Here is a 21,175-nt window from a genome sequence, read left to right on the forward strand (position 1 = left end):
TTCAATTGAATTTTTTGACATAGTATAGTGATTCAGTTTGTCATAAATAAAGCATAAAAAAATAAGATAATGTTTTGTCTTTTAGTTTTTTTGGATAACCCTCGTATATGCGGAAAATAAAATTCCATATACCCATTTCCATATATTATTATTATTTAATATTTAAATTTAAATTGGAGCAAACACACCCGCCACGTGACATCAACGTGGCGATGGTTTTTGATACGTGTAATAACCGAAACTCGACACAAATTCTAAGTTTTTGAAGTATCTATTTAAACTCGTCAAACAAACCACCTCAATTAAGGATTAAGTTCGCAACAATGTACGGAAGAGCTATCAAGTTGGTAACTAACAAAAGTGTTCAACAATCTACCATTAAACTTAGGTTTAATCCCTCCAATTTCTTTTCCTCTACATCCACCCAACATAATAACAAGGTACCTACATTCACTTTTACTTTTAAAACTTCATAAACATCATAATTGTATACGGAGTATACTGTATGCATAACACTATGTCACTGTATATATGTTGTTCCTACGTAGTTGTTGCAAAATGTAAATTATTTAGGCTACTGATTCTAAAAAAGTTGTTCACTTAGACCATATTTATCCCTGAAGGGGATGATGGGCGTGTTGCTGGGTGGGGTGGGGTGGGGTGGGGTGCTTGATGAGCGTGCTGTCATACCGGTGTATAATGGGGTGGAGTGTTAAGTGGTGTGTTGAGTGATGTGTTAAAATCTGATTGGAAGTTGTGTGAAAAGGGGGATAAAAATTAATTGAAAAATGGGAAAAAAATGCAACACACCTACAAAATGTTCGGTGCTCACTTGAAGCACGCAGCTAGCACATGAAGCACCACACCATGGTTATAGGCGTGTTAGGCCAATACATGACCCAACACGCTGTTGGAAATTTAGTGTAATTTTGGGTTTTAATCTACACTTGTAAATGGGTTTGGAGGTACGGAGTGTACACCCATTAAGTGATAGATTACCCGGACCCAAAAGTGGTTTTCCATTATTTACTATCATGACTTGGTCTACCTGAAATTTGACTAAGTGTTTTCAGTACTAAGTTTTCTTAGTAAGCTGAAATTTGGCTAAGTGTTTTGTGCTGGTTGTTCTGCATTGCTGGTCCTTGTGCTGGTTGTTCTGCATTGCTGGTCCTTGTGCTGGTTGTTCTGCATTGCTGGTCCCTGTGCTGGTTGTTCTGCGCAGCTGGTTGTTTTGCGCAGCTGGTCCCTGTGCTGGTTGTTCTGCGCAGCTGGTCCCTGTGCTGGTTGTTCTGCGCAGCTGGTCCTGTTTGCTGGTTCCTCTGCGCTGCTGGTCCTGTATGCTGACTTTTGCGCTGCTGGTCCTGTATGCTGACTTTTGCGCTGCTGGTCCTGTTTGCTGATTTTTGCGCTGCTGGTCCTTTTGCAGTGCTGGTTCTTAAGAGACAGCAGTAAGAAAACACTTAACACAATTTTGAGTGATTACGGAAGAATTATTCTTGCACCCACTTTTGCTTTAGTGGTTGAAGGAATAATACTTGTTTATTATAAAGTGATCACTCATGCTTTGATAGTTGTAAAATATAATATTTATTTATTGTAAAAGTAACAACTTTTACTTTAATGATGGAAGTGATAATATTTGTTTATAGAAATATTCTTCCTGTAACCACTTTTGAATATTATAGAAGATACTTTTATTAATCAATCGGCCAATTGATTTTAATAAAAGACTCTTTCATGATTAAGGGTGTATATAAATATATTAACCAATATGCATGAGAAAAACACACAAGTTATGAACACCAAAATATTCTTCTGCAAAAGGAATTCTTGTTTCTGCCAAAACAAGAATTTAATCTCTGTCTTATCCCAAAGTGATATTCGTGTAACCCAGGCTATAAGGGTCGAATAATTACTTTCGGAAAGTGATACCACGATTCAGTGATTTATCCGGCTATCGATTATTTTACCCTACACGAAAGAATTTTAATAAAACCTCCAACAATCGAAAGTAATTATTCGTTATAATCGATGGCGGCTACGATGAAACACATGACGGCGAATTTCTCCAAACTTGATAAGTTTGAGGGAATTGATTTTAGGAGATGGCAAAAGAAGATGCACTTCTTTCTGAGCAGCATGAGTGTGGTGTACGTACTCAGCACACCAATTCCTGAAGATCATGGTGATGATGCCACTATTGAACAAATTCGGAAAAGGTGCAAGTGGGAGAACGATGACTACATCGCTAGAGGTTTAATCCTCAATGGTATGACTGATTCTCTTTTTGATATTTACCTAAATCTTGAATCTTCTAAAGAACTATGGGACTGTTTAGAAACCAAGTATATGTCTGAGGATGCTTCTAGTAAAAAGTTCCTTGTGAGTAATTTTAATAATTACAAGATGGTCGATTCTAGACTGGTCTTGGAACAATACAATGAGCTCATTCGTATACTTGGTCAATACACACAACATAAGATGAACATGGATGAGTCTATTCAAGTCTCAAGCATAATTGATAAACTACCTCCATCTTGGAAAGAATTTAAACATTCTTTGAAACATAAGAAGGAGGAGTTAACTCTTGTTGAGTTGGGTAGTCATCTGCGTATTGAGGAATCCCTCAGGTTGCAGGATAATGACAAGCCAAAGAGCAACGAAGTTGCTGGTACGTCTGTTGTCAATATGGTGGAACATAAAAAGTTCACTAGTAATAATGACAAAAAGGGCAAACGTAAACATCAAGGTTATAACAAGGCTAATCCGAACAAGAAGTCTAAATTGACTTGTTGGAAGTGTGGTAAAACTGGACACATGAAAAAGGATTGCAAGTTTATTTTTGGTAATAATAATGCCAAAGGATCTAGCACAAGCGGTTCGGAAAATGGTTTAAACAACCACAACTCGAAAGGTCAGAATATATTTAATAATTCAAATGAGAATTATTATGTTTCATATATATCTGAGGCTTATTTTGTGCAGGATGATGATGTCGCGTGGTGGGTTGACTCGGGAGCCACCACCCATGTATGCAAGGATAGATTTTGGTTCAAGACTTACGAGTCCGTGACTGATGGATCAATTCTTCATATGGGAAATGAGTCAACAGCCTCTGTTCATGGACGTGGAAGTGTGGATTTGTGTTTTAGTTCTGGAAAAACTATTTGTTTGTTTGATGTTTTGCATGTACCACAAATAAGAAAAAATTTGGTTTTCCAGTAGTGTGTTAAATTGTTGTGGTTATAAACAAGTGATTGAATCTGATAAGTTTGTTTTGTCAAAACATGGTATGTTTGTTGGTTTTGGTTATTTATGCAATAGAATGTTTAGACTTAACATTAATCACTTGAATGTTAATTTTGCTTTTATATCTACTTCTAGCATAAATAATTCTACACTTTGGCATGCTAGACTAGGACATATACACTTTAAAAGAATGCAAGATATGTCTAAAGATGGATTAATACCGGCTTTTGACATGAACAATGAAAAGTGTAAAACGTGTATGTTAACAAAGATCACTAAGAAACCATTTCAAAATGTACATCGTGATACTGAAATTTTGGAATTAATACATAGTGATTTATGTGATTTGCATGCTACTCCTACTTTAGGGAACAAGAAATATTTTGTGACTTTTATTGATGATGCTTCTAGATTTTGCTATGTTTATTTGTTACATACTAAGGATGAAGCATTAGATAAATTTAAAATATTTAAAACTGAAGTAGAATTACAACAAAAGGCTTTGATTAAAAGACTTAGAACAGATAGGGGAGGTGAATACATTGACCAATCGTATTTCCAATCCGTTGGTATTATCCATGAGACCACAGCTCCTTATACTCCACAACAAAATGGTATATCTGAAAGGAAGAATAGGGTCCTTAAGGAAATGGTTAATTCCATGTTATCCTATTCGGGTTTAAGTGAAGGATTTTGGGGGGAAGCTATGTTAACAGCTTGTTATTTGCTTAATAGAGTTCCTAACAAAAGAAACAAAATTACACCTTATGAACTTTGGAATAAAAGGAAACCTAACTTGAATTATCTTCGGGTATGGGGCTGTAGGGCGGTTGTAAGACTACCTGATCCCAAGAAGAAAAGTTTAGGTGAAAGAGGTATAGATTGCATATTTGTTGGATATGTTGAACATTCCAAGGCATATAGGTTCTATGTAATAGAGCCTAATGAGTTTGTCTCAATCAATTCTGTGATTGATTCAAGGGATGCAATCTTTGATGAAAATCGATTTTCATCTATACCTAGACCAAAGGATATGATTCCAAGTAACAATGGAATCAATAAGGATTGTAATGATGAAGTCTCTGAAAAGGCTGTTGATCAGTCACTTGAGCTTCGAAAAAGCAAAAGAAAAAGGAAACCTAAATCATTTGGACCAGATTTTCAACTATACTTAGTTGAAGGTTCTAGGGATGATGTTTCTACCCAATATTCGTATTGTTTCAATGTTGATGATGATCCTAAAACATATGATGAAGCAATGAGGTCTCAGGATGTTGCATTCTGGAAAGAGGCAATTAATGATGAGATAGATTCTATCATGGGCAATAACACTTGGGTGTTAGCTGATCTACCTTCTGGTTGCAAACCTTTGGGTTACAAATGGATTTTCAAAAAGAAGATGAAGGTGGATGGAACTATTGAAAAGTTCAAGGCAAGGTTAGTCATTCAAGGCTTTAGACAAAAGTCTGGAATTGACTATTTTGATACTTATGCTCCCGTGGCACGTATCACTACCATTAGACTGCTGATTGCTTTGGCTACGATTCACAATCTAGTTATTCACCAGATGGATGTGAAGACAACATTCTTGAATGGTGAATTGGATGAGGAGGTTTATATGAACCAACCTCAGGGCTTTGTCATGCCAGGAAATGAAGGCAAGGTGTGCAAACTTGTGAAATCCTTATATGGTTTAAAACAAGCACCTAAGCAATGGCATCAAAAGTTTGATGAAGTGATTTTATCTAGTGGTTTTAAATTAAACCAAGCAGATAAATGTGTATATAGTAAATTTGATGATTCTGGTAAAGGAGTTATAATTTGTCTATATGTTGATGACATGTTAATCTTTGGGACTGACCAAAGTCAGGTTGATTTAACAAAAGAATTTTTGTCATCAAAATTCTCCATGAAAGATATGGGGGAGGCTGACGTTATCCTTGGCATTAGGATCAAACGTGAAAGCAAAGGAATTTCGATTTGTCAATCTCATTATATTGAGAAGGTGTTGAAAAAGTTCAATTGCTTTGAATGTAATCCTGTGAGTACCCCTGTTGATCCAAGTGAGAAGCTTATGCCTAATCAAGGTGAAGCTGTATCACAACTTGAGTATTCTCAGGTGATTGGCTGTTTGATGTACGCCATGACTTGTACAAGGCCGGATATTGCTTTTGCTGTGGGAAAACTGAGTAGATATACTAGTAATCCTAGTACTCATCACTGGCAAGCAATTAGGCGGGTACTGAAGTACTTGAAGAAAACTATGGACTATAGTTTATCTTATAATGGGTTTCCTTCGGTAATAGAAGGATATTCTGATGCGAGTTGGATAACCAATATTGAAGATCATTCTTCAATGAGTGGTTGGGTGTTCTTGCTTGGGGGAGGTGCTATTTCATGGGCTTCTAAGAAGCAGACATGTATTACCAACTCAACGATGGAATCTGAGTTTGTTGCTTTAGCTGCTGCTGGTAAAGAAGCAGAATGGCTTAGAAACTAGATCCATGAGATACCATTATGGCCTAAACCTATAGCACCCATGTCTATCCATTGTGATAGTGCTGCGACATTGGCAAAGGCTTATAGCCAGATGTACAATGGAAAGTCTAGACACTTAGGTGTCAGACATAGCATGATTCGTGAACTCATCATGAATGGGGTGATTTCTATAGTGTTCGTGAGGTCACAACAGAATTTAGCTGATCACTTGACGAAGGGATTGGCAAGAGACTTGGTGAACAAGTCTGCTGTGGGGATGGGTTTAAAGTCCGCATAAATTTCTAATTATAAGATACCCAATTCCCTTCTGATGAAAATTAGAAGTTGAATTCAATGTGGAAAGCTTATACTTAGAAATTTGGAGTACAAAAAAAAAAAAAAAAAAAAATTTGTATCATCCCAAGGTAAGGTATGTACTCGGACCTGTTGAATGTGAGGATGAAGTTTAGCTTCTTAATGGTTTATTTGAAAAAGTGCAATAGCAGGTGCATGACTGAAATGAACTACCTATGTGAATGTGAAGTTTTGCCGCTTCAACAAAGCTTGGACTTTTGCTTTAGATACATTCATGAATGGATATGGACACATGGCTTGTAAAGTGTCAGGATAGCTTTAAAGTATTTGAAAACTTATGTGTATGTTATTTTCAGTTATTCAAATGGGTTGAAGGGTTCAATTCTTAGAACACCCCGATTCTCGAATATTTGGAATGTGTAATGTACTAAGGTGAAAATTCAATCTTCAAGATATTTTCATTTATGCATGAGTTTTGTTTTAATTTGTTTAATTCTCATGAAACGAATTGCACTAAATTGGGGAGGATTGTTGGAAATTTAGTGTAATTTTGGGTTTTAATCTACACTTGTAAATGAGTTTGGAGGTACGGAGTGTACACCCATTAAGTGATAGATTACCCGGACCCAAAAGTGGTTTTCCATTATTTACTATCATGACTTGGTCTACCTGAAATTTGACTAAGTGTTTTCAGTACTAAATTTTCTTAGTAAGTTGAAATTTGGCTAAGTGTTTTGTGCTGGTTGTTCTGCATTGCTGGTCCTTGTGCTGGTTGTTCTGCATTGCTGGTCCTTGTGCTGGTTGTTCTGCATTGCTGGTCCCTGTGCTGGTTGTTCTGCGCAGCTGGTCCCTGTGCTGGTTGTTCTGCGCAGCTGGTTCCTGTGCTGGTTGTTCTGCGCAGCTGGTCCCTGTGCTGGTTGTTCTGCGCAGCTGGTCCTGTTTGCTGGTTCCTCTGCGCTGCTGGTCCTGTATGCTGACTTTTGCGCTGCTGGTCCTGTATGCTGACTTTTGCGCTGCTGGTCCTGTTTGCTGATTTTTGCGCTGCTGGTCCTTTTGCAGTGCTGGTTCTTAAGAGACAGCAGTAAGAAAACACTTAACACAATTTTGAGTGATTACGGAAGAATTATTCTTGCACCCACTTTTGCTTTAGTGGTTAAAGGAATAATACTTGTTTATTATAAAGTGATCACTCATGCTTTGATAGTTGTAAAATATAATATTTGTTTATTGTAAAAGTAACAACTTTTACTTTAATGATGGAAGTGATAATATTTGTTTATAGAAATATTCTTCCTGTAACCACTTTTGAATATTATAGAAGATACTTTTATTAATCAATCGGCCAATTGATTTTAATAAAAGACTCTTTCATGATTAAGGGTGTATATAAATATATTAACCAATATGCATGAGAAAAACACACAAGTTACGAACAACAAAATATTCTTCTGCAAAAGGAATTCTTGTTTCTGCCAAAACAAGAATTTAATCTCTGTCTTATCCCAAAGTGATATTCGTGTAACCCAGGCTATAAGGGTCGAATAATGGTTCTTAAGAGACAGCAGTAAGAAAACACTTAACACAATTTTGAGTGATTACGGAAGAATTATTCTTGCACCCATTTTTGCTTTAGTGGTTAAAGGAATAATACTTGTTTATTATAAAGTGATCACTCATGCTTTGATAGTTGTAAAATATAATATTTGTTTATTGTAAAAGTAACAACTTTTACTTTAATGATGGAAGTGATAATATTTGTTTATAGAAATATTCTTCCTGTAACCACTTTTGAATATTATAGAAGATACTTTTATTAATCAATCGGCCAATTGATTTTAATAAAAGACTCTTTCATGATTAAGGGTGTATATAAATATATTAACCAATATGCATGAGAAAAACACACAAGTTACGAACAACAAAATATTCTTCTGCAAAAGGAATTCTTGTTTCTGCCAAAACAAGAATTTAATCTCTGTCTTATCCCAAAGTGATATTCGTGTAACCCAGGCTATAAGGGTCGAATAATTACTTTCGGAAAGTGATACCACGATTCAGTGATTTATCCGGCTATCGATTATTTTACCCTACACGAAAGAATTTTAATAAAACCTCCAACACACGCCAGGGTTAAAGAGGGTCTTAGTATGTTATCTTTCTCTTAACTAATTATCGCGGAGTAAAACATAATTACTAATTTACTAATTATCGTTAGATATCTTGTTGCTTGTGGTAAGGGTTTGGTGTCGTTGTAATTCTTGTTAGCTACATGGTTGTTTGTTATCTGTTGCTGTATTTATTAGCTTCTTTCTAATTTTTTCCTTAATTTATACAACTCTTGCCTTTCAAGAAGAATTACACATTTTTTTGTTTTTTTTTTGCTCTCAATAATTTTTTTACTCCATATTAATGCCCCATTTGTTTTTCTTTCTTATTAAGTCATGTTGTTTAAATTTATATAAAATATATACATGAGAAATAAGTGATAGATAAATAGTCATTATTAGTTTAATTATGTACTGAATTACTGACTAAAAATTGAAATTACTAAATTAACCTTTTTATTGGAGTTATAGAAGCAATTACTTATTCATTTTCAAAAAAAAACGACTAAATGTATATTTTGTATTAAGACACAACTTATTAATAAGTCTATTAATAAGTCAAAAAAAAAAAACAAACACCCCATTATTACTCTTCATTTTAACTTTCATTCTATTTAGTTCAATAAGTCCAAATCAAATATAAATCAAACATGACCTTAGTCTTATTAATAACCTCCTTAATATATGTCAAGACTTGAAAATTGTCAAATATATTTTTTATTAAACAAAAATTTTTAATGGATAATCTCTTTGGAAGGAGTACAATTTTTTCGTCTTTGATTCTTATATACATGTGGATATCTACATCTTGATTTTTTTTTTTTTTTTTTGAAATACTCTTTAGTAATAATACATTTAAATGTTACAAAAATAGAAATGTTGAAATTTGTTTTACAAAAATAATAAAAACCGAAGTTTGGAACTCCAGATTGTCACTTTTTACCCGAAATCGGAGTTTGAAACTCCGGTTTGCGTCCAACCTCCTTAGATTTCTGCAATTATGATCATTGAAAACAAACCATCGGTACGCAAACCGGAGTTCTTTTTTCAACTGGGTGAAAAGTGACAAACCGGGGTTCCAAACTGAGGTTTTATTATTTTTGTAAACTTTCAACATTTCTATTTTTGTAACATTTAGATGTAATTATTACTAGTCCAAAAAAAATCAGACGTGCATTTTGATATAGTTTTTGTTGCAATTTAACTCAACGTAAGTGCACATTTCAACCCCATATATAATTTGGTCTTGACTGTAACTTTAATTATACTTGTAGGATTCGAACTTAGTTGACGATATTAGGAGCTCGGCATCAGGCTTGCCATCAGCGGGTTCCTCGGGTGCCGCAAGTTCGAACATAGTTAACGATATTAGAGACTCGGCATCAGGGTTGCCTACAGCACGGTCATCCGGTGTTGAACCAGCGTCAGCACCAAATGACCGTGTCAACGTTGTAAAAACAATTACAACACCATCAACGTCACCACCAACCTTCGATGATAGAAGGGAGGACGACAATGGTGGTGACATGGGGAGTTTTGTGGCGGATACAGCGAAACAAGGTGTCGCGAAAGCTATCGAAACCGGTTTGGATATAGGAGAAATGGCTAAACAGACATTAGATAATGTGTGGGATGCAACCAAGGGTACTGGTCATGCGGTGAAGGAGGCGGTGACAGGTGACGAAAAGGCGAAAAACGATGTGCCACCTACCGATCGGTTTGTTGATGATTTGAGGAAGCGTGATGATGGATATGATTTGAGGAATAAATAAGCACACGTACTGGGCAAGTGGAAGTTCATATTTCAGGAGCACAATTTCTGGAACGTTTGGAGTGGATGATATTGTTATTTGTTTTTTAGTTAGTTTGTTAGTAATTTGCGTTACTAAATGACTGATATATTATACGGAGTAATGTATTTAAATAACCCTAATTTGTGTTACTAGGTTTTGGATGACGAAATCCGTTTTAACAATTATGTTATGTTAATCCGTTTTAATTTAAACTTTTTTCTCCATTGGTTCCTATATTATATTTCATATTGTTAACAGTGTCCACCGACTTTTAATCTTCATCGATTAAGTCGATGGTTTCCGTCATTTGTTCAATCAATCGTGTAGATTCGATTTGTGTTACCTAAACTTCGACCATCAACCATCAGATGCCCATGGTAAGTGCTTTATATTTGATTCTTTCGATTGGTTTAAGGAAACCTATAGCTCATGATGATGTAGAAAATCTCGATTTGTAGATATGAGTTAAAGTTTCAAGCATATGTTTTAGCAAATTGATTTTTGTTTTATTACTTATTTTAATGTGGAATAACACAATGGATATGAAAGAAACTCTTTCAATGATATTTGAGTTTTAATTTAATTTGGTGAAGAAATAATTAGGATTCATGATTTTGTATGATGAAGATGAATGTTGCTAAAAAAAAAAATAAAGATGTAGTTAGTGGGTGATAAAAACATAGTGAGAGAGAGTATGAGGAGAGAGAGAGAGTCATCGTATGGCGACACGACAAAGGTTCGAAATCGGTACATGATGTGTGAAGCGGAGGGGTACGAAATATATTATATTTTACTACGAAATACGATGAAATATAATACAAGTTACACAAGTTTTATTTATTTACAAATGTGATATACCTAAACTCTACTACAACACTATAGGCAGTGTACCTAATCGTAGAGTAGTATAGTTTTTAGTAAGTCCGGTTCGTTCCACAGGGAGACGACTTATTTACACTATATTTTAAACAACTATATTTGTACAAAATATATATATATTACAATTATTATTATTATAAAAGGGGGTTTTTACCTTTAATGACCGGTTTGTCGATTTTATAAAATAAATAACAATAATTAAAATGACAATAAATAAAAGTACGAGGAAATATAAAATAAAATATATTATGCTTATTTAAACTTCCGTACTCATGATGTTTGACGTTTTGATTTTAATTTATTACTCTGGGTTAATTGTGCTTTGTCCTGGATTTATTTGAAACCTATCTGGTTTGTGCCCATAATAGTTCATCGGTCATAATTATAAAATGCTCGTCAAATTAACCTAAATTCCGAAGTCAAATATTCCAACTAATTAGGGATTCGAACTGTAACAAGGTTTTAATACTTTGTTAATAATTACACCAGGTTATCGACTGCGTACAATCCAAGGTTTTAATACTTTATTAACAATTACACCAATTACCCTTGTATGTAATCCGCCCCTGTTTTAATGAGTCCATTAACTATTAATCCATCCCCGTCTCCGGTCAAATGAACAATTATTAGTATTTATAAATATCCCGCTCACCGTACCCGATCGAGCGTATGTGGCTATTTATAAATACGTCAATTTGTAAATCTCTATATTAATCAAATATAAAGTCCATTAATAACCCATAGTCCCATTTTCACAAGTGTCGGTCTTTTGTCCAAACACTAATTATGGTCCAAAGTTCAATAACCCCGTCTTAATATTTAGTCCAACATCATGATTACTTCGACTCAAATAAGCATAATAATAACTTAAATACGAGACATTAATTTAAAAAGGAAGAACATAGCTTACAGTGATTATTAATCGCGTAGCATTACACGGACATAACTCCGACTTTAAAAACCATAAATAAACATTACATTACCTAATCTAAACTAATATAAAACTAAACCAATTTATATATATATATATATATATATATATATATATATATATATATATATATATATATATATATATATATATATATATATATATATATATATATATATATTATATCAGAGAGAGAGATTGATATGGTGCAGGTTGATCGAGCAGAAGGCTGGAGTATTTATAGGCGAATTTGAGTCCTGGTGTGCTCCGCGATCGTGGAGGTTTTACCCTTTGCAGCTCTGCGATCGTGGAGTTTCCAGTTCCAGCTCACCATTTGAATTCAAAACGTGGGCTGCTGATTTTTATAATATATATATATATATATATATATATAATATATATATAATATTATGTAATTATACATATATTATATTATATTCTTGTGCATAGTTGACTTGTAATTTTATTTCCGTTGACTCGTACGTTGATACTCGATTTATGTCTCGGTTCCGGATTTTCGAACGTCTTTTCGTATGCTTAGATATCTTGTATTTTGCGTTCCGCGACTTGTACTCTTGTAATTTTTAGACGTTTCTCATCAATAAATTGAACCACTTGGATTGTATCTTGTACATTTGAGTTTTTTGGACGTTTGCGTCTTCAAATCTTCGTTTTCTTCTTTTGTCTTCGCACTTATTTATTTAAACGATTATTACATAAAAATAGAATAATAGTAACTAAAAGCTTTACATATTGGAAGGATATTGTGCCTAAATATATGTTCATTTGGAGCACTATCAGTACAATGGAGGGCTCCAAGATCATTTAGCAAGGTTATTCGGAATTCACTTGACATCGTACATGTTTTTCAACTTCCCGGATAGTTGGAAAGTGACCGATTTGTGGAAATCATTCAAACCATTTGGAGATCTTAGGGATATTTATGTGGCAGGAAAAACATTACGTAACGGTAAAAGATTTGCCTTTGCACGGTTCTGTAATGTTAGTCACCCTGACCACCTCTTATCTGCACTTGATAAGATTAAGTTAGATGATATGCCAATAAGAGTGTTCAAAGCTAAGGAAAGAGAGGAGAATTATCATATCAGATACAAAGATCAGAGGCCATATGCTGGTGTTAGGCAAGCTCACTCAAATGCGTTCATCGATGAGCGTAAATTTAGTGATGTAGCTGGACACCATGTGGAAGACCTAAGACACAAACTCAATAGCCTGAAGATGGAGAAAGAAGACTTGAGAAGTATGCTTAATGAGTTGAAGACTGTGAAGGGGTGTAGTTAGTGTCATAAAAAAGAAAACATCTACCACACGGCTGAAAGATCCATTAACATTAAAGACCAGGTATGCAATCAAAAACTAGCGGGGAGGGCTATTGTATGTGAAGTGAAGGGATTAGATATATTCCACCAGTTTGAAGGGCTGTGCAAGGCAGAAGGAATGTGCAACTTCACCATTAAATACCTAGGGGGATTAACTGTACTTGTGGTCTGTGATAATTCTACAATTGTGGATTCAATAATTTCAAATGAAGGACATGCAATTCACAAATGGTGCAGTGGTACTAGAGTTTTCGTCAACACTCATCGCTTTCCTGGAAGATTAGTTTGGTTGGATATTGTTGGTGTGCCTGTTGCAAGATGGAATGAAGACACGTTTCGAAGGATTGCAGGATGGTGGGGTAGAATACTTGATATGGAAAATTGTAACATAGTTGATGGTGCTAACCAAAATCTAGTCTCTGGATAGGTCCTTATACATCTACGTAACAGTACAACTAGAATCGATAGTTGGGTTAGAATAAGTGATAATGATGGCCTAACTTATGTCAGTATTAAAGAGGATAGTAATCGAGCAATCTTGTTTCCTTTTGATGTCACTAATAAATCGAATGGGGATAACTCTACCACATCTGACTCAGAAGATGATGACGAGTATGTTAATGATACATTTGACTTCACGAATGATGATGAAAAATATTCAGTCTAGATCCAGAAGCAGATAATAATGAAGATGAGGCCAATAAGAGTCATGATGAAAATATCAAGTCAGTTGAACACAGCCCTGTAGCTAATGAATTTCCCGGAGAAGATGATCGGAACCAGGAAATTAGGGTTGAAGATGAGGAGTCGGGTTGTGGATATCAAGGCAAGCCTTCCCAAGGTAATCATGATGAGGTTGGCACAGAGAAAGTAAACGTTTCAGTTTCCAAGAAAAAAGTTAGTGATGATGGCAGTTGTCAAGGTACGGCTAGGAGTTTTGATGAGTCCCAAGATGTAGGGCGTGATTCAGTGGATGAAACTATAGCAGATGTGAACGAAAATCAAAGTCATGAAATTAACACAAATTCTGCAGTATTCAGTCCAATTCGAGCTATGGGCCCAATCATGGATAATGGATTAGAACATATGGCCTAACACATAGGTGAGAAAACATGTAATGGGCCTATATTAGTGGATAATGACACTGATCCTTTAAATAATGAGGTTAGGCCCAAATCTGGCAATATTGGCGTGACACACTCAAGTCCAATTGTTAACAACTCCTTTGGGCTCAAAAACTCTACATCCAAGTTCAACAACAACGCCAGAAAAGTCAAGGGGGTAATAGGCAGATTCAAGGTAAATCAAAGAATGAAAAACAGAAAGCAGCAAGAAACACTGAAATAAAGAAAAAGGATTGCTGTTGGGCAAAGCATTAGGCAATGGAAAACCTCGTCACGAATGTTAAAAATCAAGAACTCGGCCAGGAAGTTAAAACCAGACGGTAAACCTCTTCGATCGAGATGCACCAATTGTGCTAGTTCCAGTCAATCTCATTTAGGCCAGAAGAGAAGTAGATCGCAAGAGGAGCGAAGCAAACAAAACAATTCACTCCTGCAAAGCAGCACTCCTAATAAGGAAGGCTCATGTTCCTTTAATTCCATCAATTCAGATGGGGTATATGAATTTGGATGCCGTTTGGGATTAAAATGGCAAAAGAAACATACTTTACAGTGAGCTTTATCCCTTCTCCTTTCATTTTTTTCTCTATTTTCAATGAAGTTTATCTCTTATAATATTAGGGGTTTTGGGTGTGGAAAGGATAGCAAATTTGGCCCGATTAAAAAATTGATAGCTAAAGAAAAACTCGAAGTTATAGCACTTCAGGAAACAAAATTAAACGCTGTCAATGATACGTGGATCCAGTCTCTCTGGGGTTCAAATGACTGCGAATTTATTCAACAAGAAAAGATTGGGAAGTCTGGTGGCCAATTATTAGTTTGGGATTTGAACGTTTTCGAGGCTATTGACGTTATTAGGTTTGATCGGGTTATTGGTGTAAGAGGAAAATGGAAAAGTAATCGGTCCATCATCAATATACTTAACATCTACGGGCCACATGATGATTCAAAGAAAAAAAGACTGTGGGATTCACTATCGAATATGCTAAAGGATAATGATGAGACTTGGATTCTATGCGGCGACTTCAATGAAGTTAGGGAACAAACCGAACGATTCAATTGCGTGTTTGTGGAAAGTAGGGCGAGGTTGTTTAATAAGTTCATTCAATCCAACAATCTAATAGACTTACCACTTGGTGGAAGGCTATACACGCGTGTCATTGATCGCTTTCTCGTGACGGATAGTATCCTATCATTATGGAATAATTTATCCGTGGTAGCACTAGATAGAAAGGAGTCGGACCACTGTCCTATTGTGTTGAAAGATGGCGAAAAAAACTATGGTCCGAAATCGTTCAAAATATTCGACGCATGGTTGGATGAAGAAGAGATTATGCAAATCATTACTGATGCATGGCATAAGGCTGATGTATGTTCGCAGGTACGCAAGGATCGTTACTTTATGTTGAAGCTTAAAAGTGTTAAGGATGTTCTTAAATCATGTAATAATAAAAAGTACAGGCAGCTTGATTGTGAAATCGATATGCATAAAAATGTGGCTCGAAATTTAGAATTGAAGGCAGAAACATGTACCTTAACCGTGGGCGAGCTTGAGACATGGAAAAATGCATGGAAGTGTTGGTTGGATAAAGAAAAAACTAAAGCGAGTATGTTAAAACAAAAAGCACGGGTTAGATGGATGCTAGAGGGGGATGAAAACACCAAGTATTTTCATTCGGTTATCCGAAACAATTACAATAAACGCAACATTCGAGGATTAATTATCAATGGGGCTTGGAATGATAATCCGGAAAAAGTCAAGTATGAGGCTTTTCGTCATTTCAGTTTGGTTTTTAAAGAACCCTCTAATGTGAGGCCATCATTGGAAGAACTCTCATACCCGTCTATCACAGTGGATGAAGCAGCAACACTTGAAAGCACCTTTACTGAGGATGAAATCTTAGAAGCTGTGAATGAATGTGGGAGCTCAAAGGCACCCGACCCCGACGGTTTAATTTGAGGTTCTATAAGAAATTTTGGGGCTTAATAAAAGGCGATCTTGTCGATGCAATCTCTTGTTTTTGGGAGAAGGGAGAATTCTCGAGAGGTTGCAATGCCTCATTCGTCACTCTTGTGCCTAAAAAAAGGACCCATTAAACATGTGTGATTATCGACCTATCAGTCTAATAAATAGCTACTACAAGATAGTCGCTAAATTGCTTGCAAATCGTCTAAGGAAAGTCCTACCTTCGCTCGTGGGATTGGAACAGAGTGCCTTTCTAAAGGGGTATTTCATAATTGACGCGGCATTAATCGCAAATGAAACGGTGGAATTTCTTAAATGCAACCGGGGAAAAGGCATCATTTTCAAAGCGGATTTCGAGAAGGCCTTCAACAGTCTTAATTGGAATTTTCTACTTGAAGTTATGAAGTCGATGGGATTTGGTGAAAAATGGAGAAAGTGGATATTGGCGTGTCTTAAATCGGCTTCCATCTCTATTCTTGTTAACGGTGTGCCCACAAAGGAATTCAATCTAGAAAGGGGTGTATGACAAGGTGATCCTTTATCACCCTTTCTTTTTATTTTGGTGGCGGAAGGATTAAATATCATTACTAAGGCGGCATTAGAAAAAGGCCTCTTTAAAGGAGTGGAGGTTGGTAACGATAAGGTGTTAATTTCGCATCTCCAAAACGCGGATGACACTATTTTTTTCGGGGATTGGAGCCGTTTAAATGCCTTCAATTTAATGAATCTCCTTAAGTGTTTTGAACTAGTGTCGAGATTAAAAGTCAACTTCCAAAAGAGTTGTTTGTACGAAGTAGGGTTGGATTTAAGTGAGCTTAATTCGGTAGCTCATCTCATGGGTTGTCAAATAGGTAAATTCCCTTTCACTTACCTTGGGTTACCCATTGGTTCGAAAATGAAAAAGTTGAATGATTGGAACGCGGTAATTGAGAAATTTAATAAGAGGCTTTCGGATTGGAAATCGCGTTCTATGTCATTTGGAGGAAGATTGACTCTTATTAAATCGGTCCTAACGAGCCTTCCATTGTACTACTTTTCTTTCTTTCGTGCCCCGCCATGTGTAAGTAATCTCCTAGAAAAAGTGAGGCGTAATTTCTTTTGGGGTGGGTCGGGTCCAGGTAATAAAATTTCTTGGGTCAAATGGGATTGTGTCATTAATACTTATGATAATGGGGGGTTAAACATCGGGTCTTTGAAGGGCAAAAACCTAGCCCTTTTGGGGAAATGGTGGTGGAGGTATAAAACCGAAACCGATTCGCTGTGGGTTAAAGTCATTCGGAGTATTTATGGTCAATTTGGCGGCCTAATGTCGGAAAGTGGGTCTCCCCATGCTTCGGCATTAGGTGATTGGCATAATGCTATTTTCGCAGGTAACCTAATTGAAGAAGCACAAGTACAATTTAAATCTTCATTTGTTAAATGTATCGGGGATGGCGGTTCTACGTCCTTTTGGCACGAGAAGTGGATTGGGGTTGATAATCTGAGCAAAATGTTTCCAAGAATTTATAGACTCGACGCTCAACCTAATGTTTCAACCAAAGATCGTATGGTTGCTGGTACTGCTGCACCGTACAGTAGGTGGTCCTGGAACTGGAGGCGTAATCCTTCTGGGCGAGCTCTTGGCAAACTTGGGTCACTTTCTAATTTGTTAGCATCTTTCGAACCTAATATCAACAGGGCTGACTCGTGGCGCTGGACCTTAGCTTCTGATGGAAAGTTCAAGGTGAAAATGTTGTCTGATGCAATCGACTGTAATCTCCTAGCTTCAAACAACTCCATCCAAGGAACGTTAAGGAATAATTTTGCACCAAAAAATATTGAAAAATCGTGTGGCGGGCTCTAAAAAAGAGGCTCCCGGTGAGACTTGACTTGGACAAAAAAGGCATTGACCTCCATAGTGTTCGGTGCCCGCTGTGTGATGATGATTTGGAATCGGTGGAACATACACTTATATTTTGCAAGCACGCGCTAGATGTGTGGGACAGAGTCTTCAAGTGGTGCAATATGGGTAGCTTTTCCTACTTTAGCATCCCTGAAATTTTCTCATGCAGTAGCTTACCATCATTCTCGAGTTGCGGTAAGAAATTATGGCAAGCCATGATATGGGTGTGTGCGTATCTCATTTGGAAAAATCGAAATAATAAGGTGTTTCAGGGCAAACATTGGAGTGCCCCGGTTGCTCTTAATGAAATACAAATCAAGTTGTTCGAGTGGATCTCATATAAAGTAAAAGGAAAAGTTCTCGATTGGTACACGTGGTTAACTTGCCTGAATAAGTATCTTGCTGATCTATAGTCGTGTGGATGGTGGAGTTGCACTCTCTACAGCTGTGTTCACCAAATTTTTGTAAATCTTGTCGTGTTATGTTGTTATGTTAATAGTTCAGTGTGCATTTGTTTAGTGTAATTTGATAATGTCTGTACAGCATAGGGATCTCATGTTGTAGTGTTTCCTCCTATGCTTTCTCTAACTGTTTCATTATTAATGGAATTTGGCTTTTTTTTTTAAAAAAAGTTAGTGGGTGATGGTTGTGAATAAATGATTAATGATGTTAAAAATAAATATAAATGACTAACATATAATATCTTATAAATATGAGGGATCAATGATGTAATTTTGTCTAGAAATAAAATTGAGGTGATTTGAAATTTACATGTTATCACACATTTAATGCATATAATATAACAATTCACATAGTTGAATGCACATAGAAGATTTAAAAGTTTAATATAGTTGAATGCACATAGAAGATTTAGAAGTTTAATGCATATAACAAGAATTTAGTAAAAGTTAATGCATTTTCAAACTATTTTCGTTTTTGTAATCATGTTTTTAAGACGTATTATTATATTTTATTCAATAAATTGTCATTATCTCTACTGTACTTTGTTATTCTTACTATGTTATTTATTTACTTATTCATTACGTAGCACCCCGATTTTGAAGATATTGCATTCTCTATGCTTAGTAGCACATCTTTGACGTGTTAAAATAGTTTATATTTATACTATATCTATATTTTATATGGAGTATTATATTATATATAGTCTTAGATTGATCGCATGCAGCCCCTAAAAGTGTATTTTAAATTTTTAATAGGCAAATTCAAAACATTGACTATGGCGACTATACTCTCTAATAATACATATACTAGCTCATAGATGGACCTCATCATTTACACGTTTTAATACTTAGATTAATGGTCGGAGCTAACCTTTGCCTAACTAGAATAAATTTCAGCAGATCATCTACCTCGTTGGTACCATTGACCTATCATAGACGTACGATCATGGTCAGTGTGGCACAAAGCATTAACATATCTTATGTTGATTCCGTACAATCCTATATCGACTCTCACTTGAAAAAAATAATCACCACCCGTGAGCCCACCTCTGTGTACGAGCCGATGCATCAACTAACATTTGCGCCACCAAAATCCACTGCATCGGTCTTGTGTGTGGCGGCATGTGAACTAGTTGGCGGAAGCCGAGAAGATGCCATTGTGGCGGCGTCATCCATTCACCTCATGCGTGCTGCCATGCACTTACATGAGCGTTTGTTAATAGGCCAACATAAGAACAAGTCAGAATCTGAGCCCAAAATTAGCAGACATATGTTGGGCTCGAATATCGAGCTTCTAATTGAAACTGGAATAATATCGTCAGCGTTTGGGTTACTGGTAGGATCTATTAATCCTACCAGTAACAACTCTGACAAAATACTAAGAGTGATCATTGAGATCACCCGAGCTGTGGGTGCACAAGGGATGGTCGAAGCTGAAGCTAATGAAGCCGAGTTTGACCAATTAAGAGATCAGAGATCACAACGGCTACATGAATGTGGGGCTATTTGTGGGGCCATATTAGGAGGTGGGAATGAGGAAGAGATTGAAATATTGAAAATGTTTGGAGTATATGTGTGATGACCCGGAAATTTCTGACCAAATTTAAACTTAATCTTTGTATGATTAACATTTCCAACACGATAAACAAAGTCTGTAAAACTAAATCTCAAAATTTTTGAACTACTTTCATATATTCAAATACCTTTCGATTGTTCTTGACGATTCGCGAACAATTATATGTATATAGATACATATATATATACTATAACTTGAAAGCGTAACAATGTATTAATTGTTTGATACCGTACATTAAACTTATTGGTTTAAATATTTATTTGAATATATATGATAAGTTGGAATATTAATTATATGAATAACTTGCGACGTATATTTAAAACGTGTTTATGAATGTTGAAAATATATATTAACTTGGTCATAAAATGATTTGTTATTATATATATATTAACAAATAGCGAGACAATGATTTATAGAAGTAAATGACCAAAACACTCAAAAGTTTAAGATACACTTTGAATGATATAGTTTATTGATAATTTAAGACTATATTTTGATAAAGGTACGAGTCACAAAACGTAAATTACGAGTTTTCTAAGCGTACGAAAATGCGTTCGAGAAACCGGAACCGGAACATAAGTCGAGTGACAACGTACGAGTCATCGGAACGAAAATTACAAGTCAACTATGCACGAGAATATAATATAATATATAGTTAATTAATATAAATTATATATATTATATATTAATAAATAAATATGTCGATGATAATGCTAAAAACGAACATATATTTCATAGCATTATTCCTCAAGAAAGACAAGCTTTTAGTTGCAATTGTTCTATTTACAAGTGATATTCGTTTAAATAATAAAAGGTGAAGACAAAAGACGGATTCGACAAATTGAAGACAAAAAGGTCCAAAGAGCTAAAAAGTACAAGATACAATTAAAAAGGTTCAAAATATTGATGAGGAACGTCTCAAAACGACAAGAGTACAAGTTACAAGACGCAAAGTACGCGATTTAAAATAATACGCAAGGACGTCCGAAAATCCGGAACCGGGACCTGAGCCAAGAAGAAACGCCCGACGCAACGGACCAAAAATATCTAGTCTACTATGCACAAGAATATAATATAAT

General features: G+C 35.7%; 3 protein-coding genes across 3 annotated transcripts; all 3 read left to right on the forward strand.

Moving 5' to 3' along the window:
* The first annotated feature begins 319 nt into the window (after positions 1-319).
* Positions 320-10,135, forward strand: LOC139886060 (uncharacterized). Its single transcript, XM_071869797.1, has 2 exons — positions 320-440; positions 9,422-10,135. Exons 1-2 carry the CDS (start codon positions 324-326, stop codon positions 9,917-9,919), a joined length of 615 nt encoding a protein of 204 aa, XP_071725898.1. The 5' UTR covers positions 320-323; the 3' UTR covers positions 9,920-10,135.
* Positions 10,136-14,491: 4,356 nt separating this feature from the next.
* Positions 14,492-16,171, forward strand: LOC139852453 (uncharacterized). The gene is made up of 2 exons (XM_071841754.1): positions 14,492-14,763; positions 14,833-16,171. The coding sequence occupies exons 1-2, from the start codon at positions 14,492-14,494 to the stop codon at positions 16,169-16,171; spliced, it is 1,611 nt and encodes a 536-aa protein (XP_071697855.1).
* A 3,295-nt stretch (positions 16,172-19,466) lies between these two features.
* On the forward strand, positions 19,467-20,099 carry LOC139852470 (heterodimeric geranylgeranyl pyrophosphate synthase small subunit 2, chloroplastic-like). The gene has a single exon (XM_071841769.1). The coding sequence runs from the start codon at positions 19,467-19,469 to the stop codon at positions 20,097-20,099; it is 633 nt and encodes a 210-aa protein (XP_071697870.1).
* The last annotated feature ends 1,076 nt before the right edge of the window (positions 20,100-21,175 follow it).

This window comes from Rutidosis leptorrhynchoides, chromosome 1 (genome assembly GCF_046630445.1).
Source record: "Rutidosis leptorrhynchoides isolate AG116_Rl617_1_P2 chromosome 1, CSIRO_AGI_Rlap_v1, whole genome shotgun sequence".
NCBI lineage: Eukaryota > Viridiplantae > Streptophyta > Magnoliopsida > Asterales > Asteraceae > Rutidosis > Rutidosis leptorrhynchoides.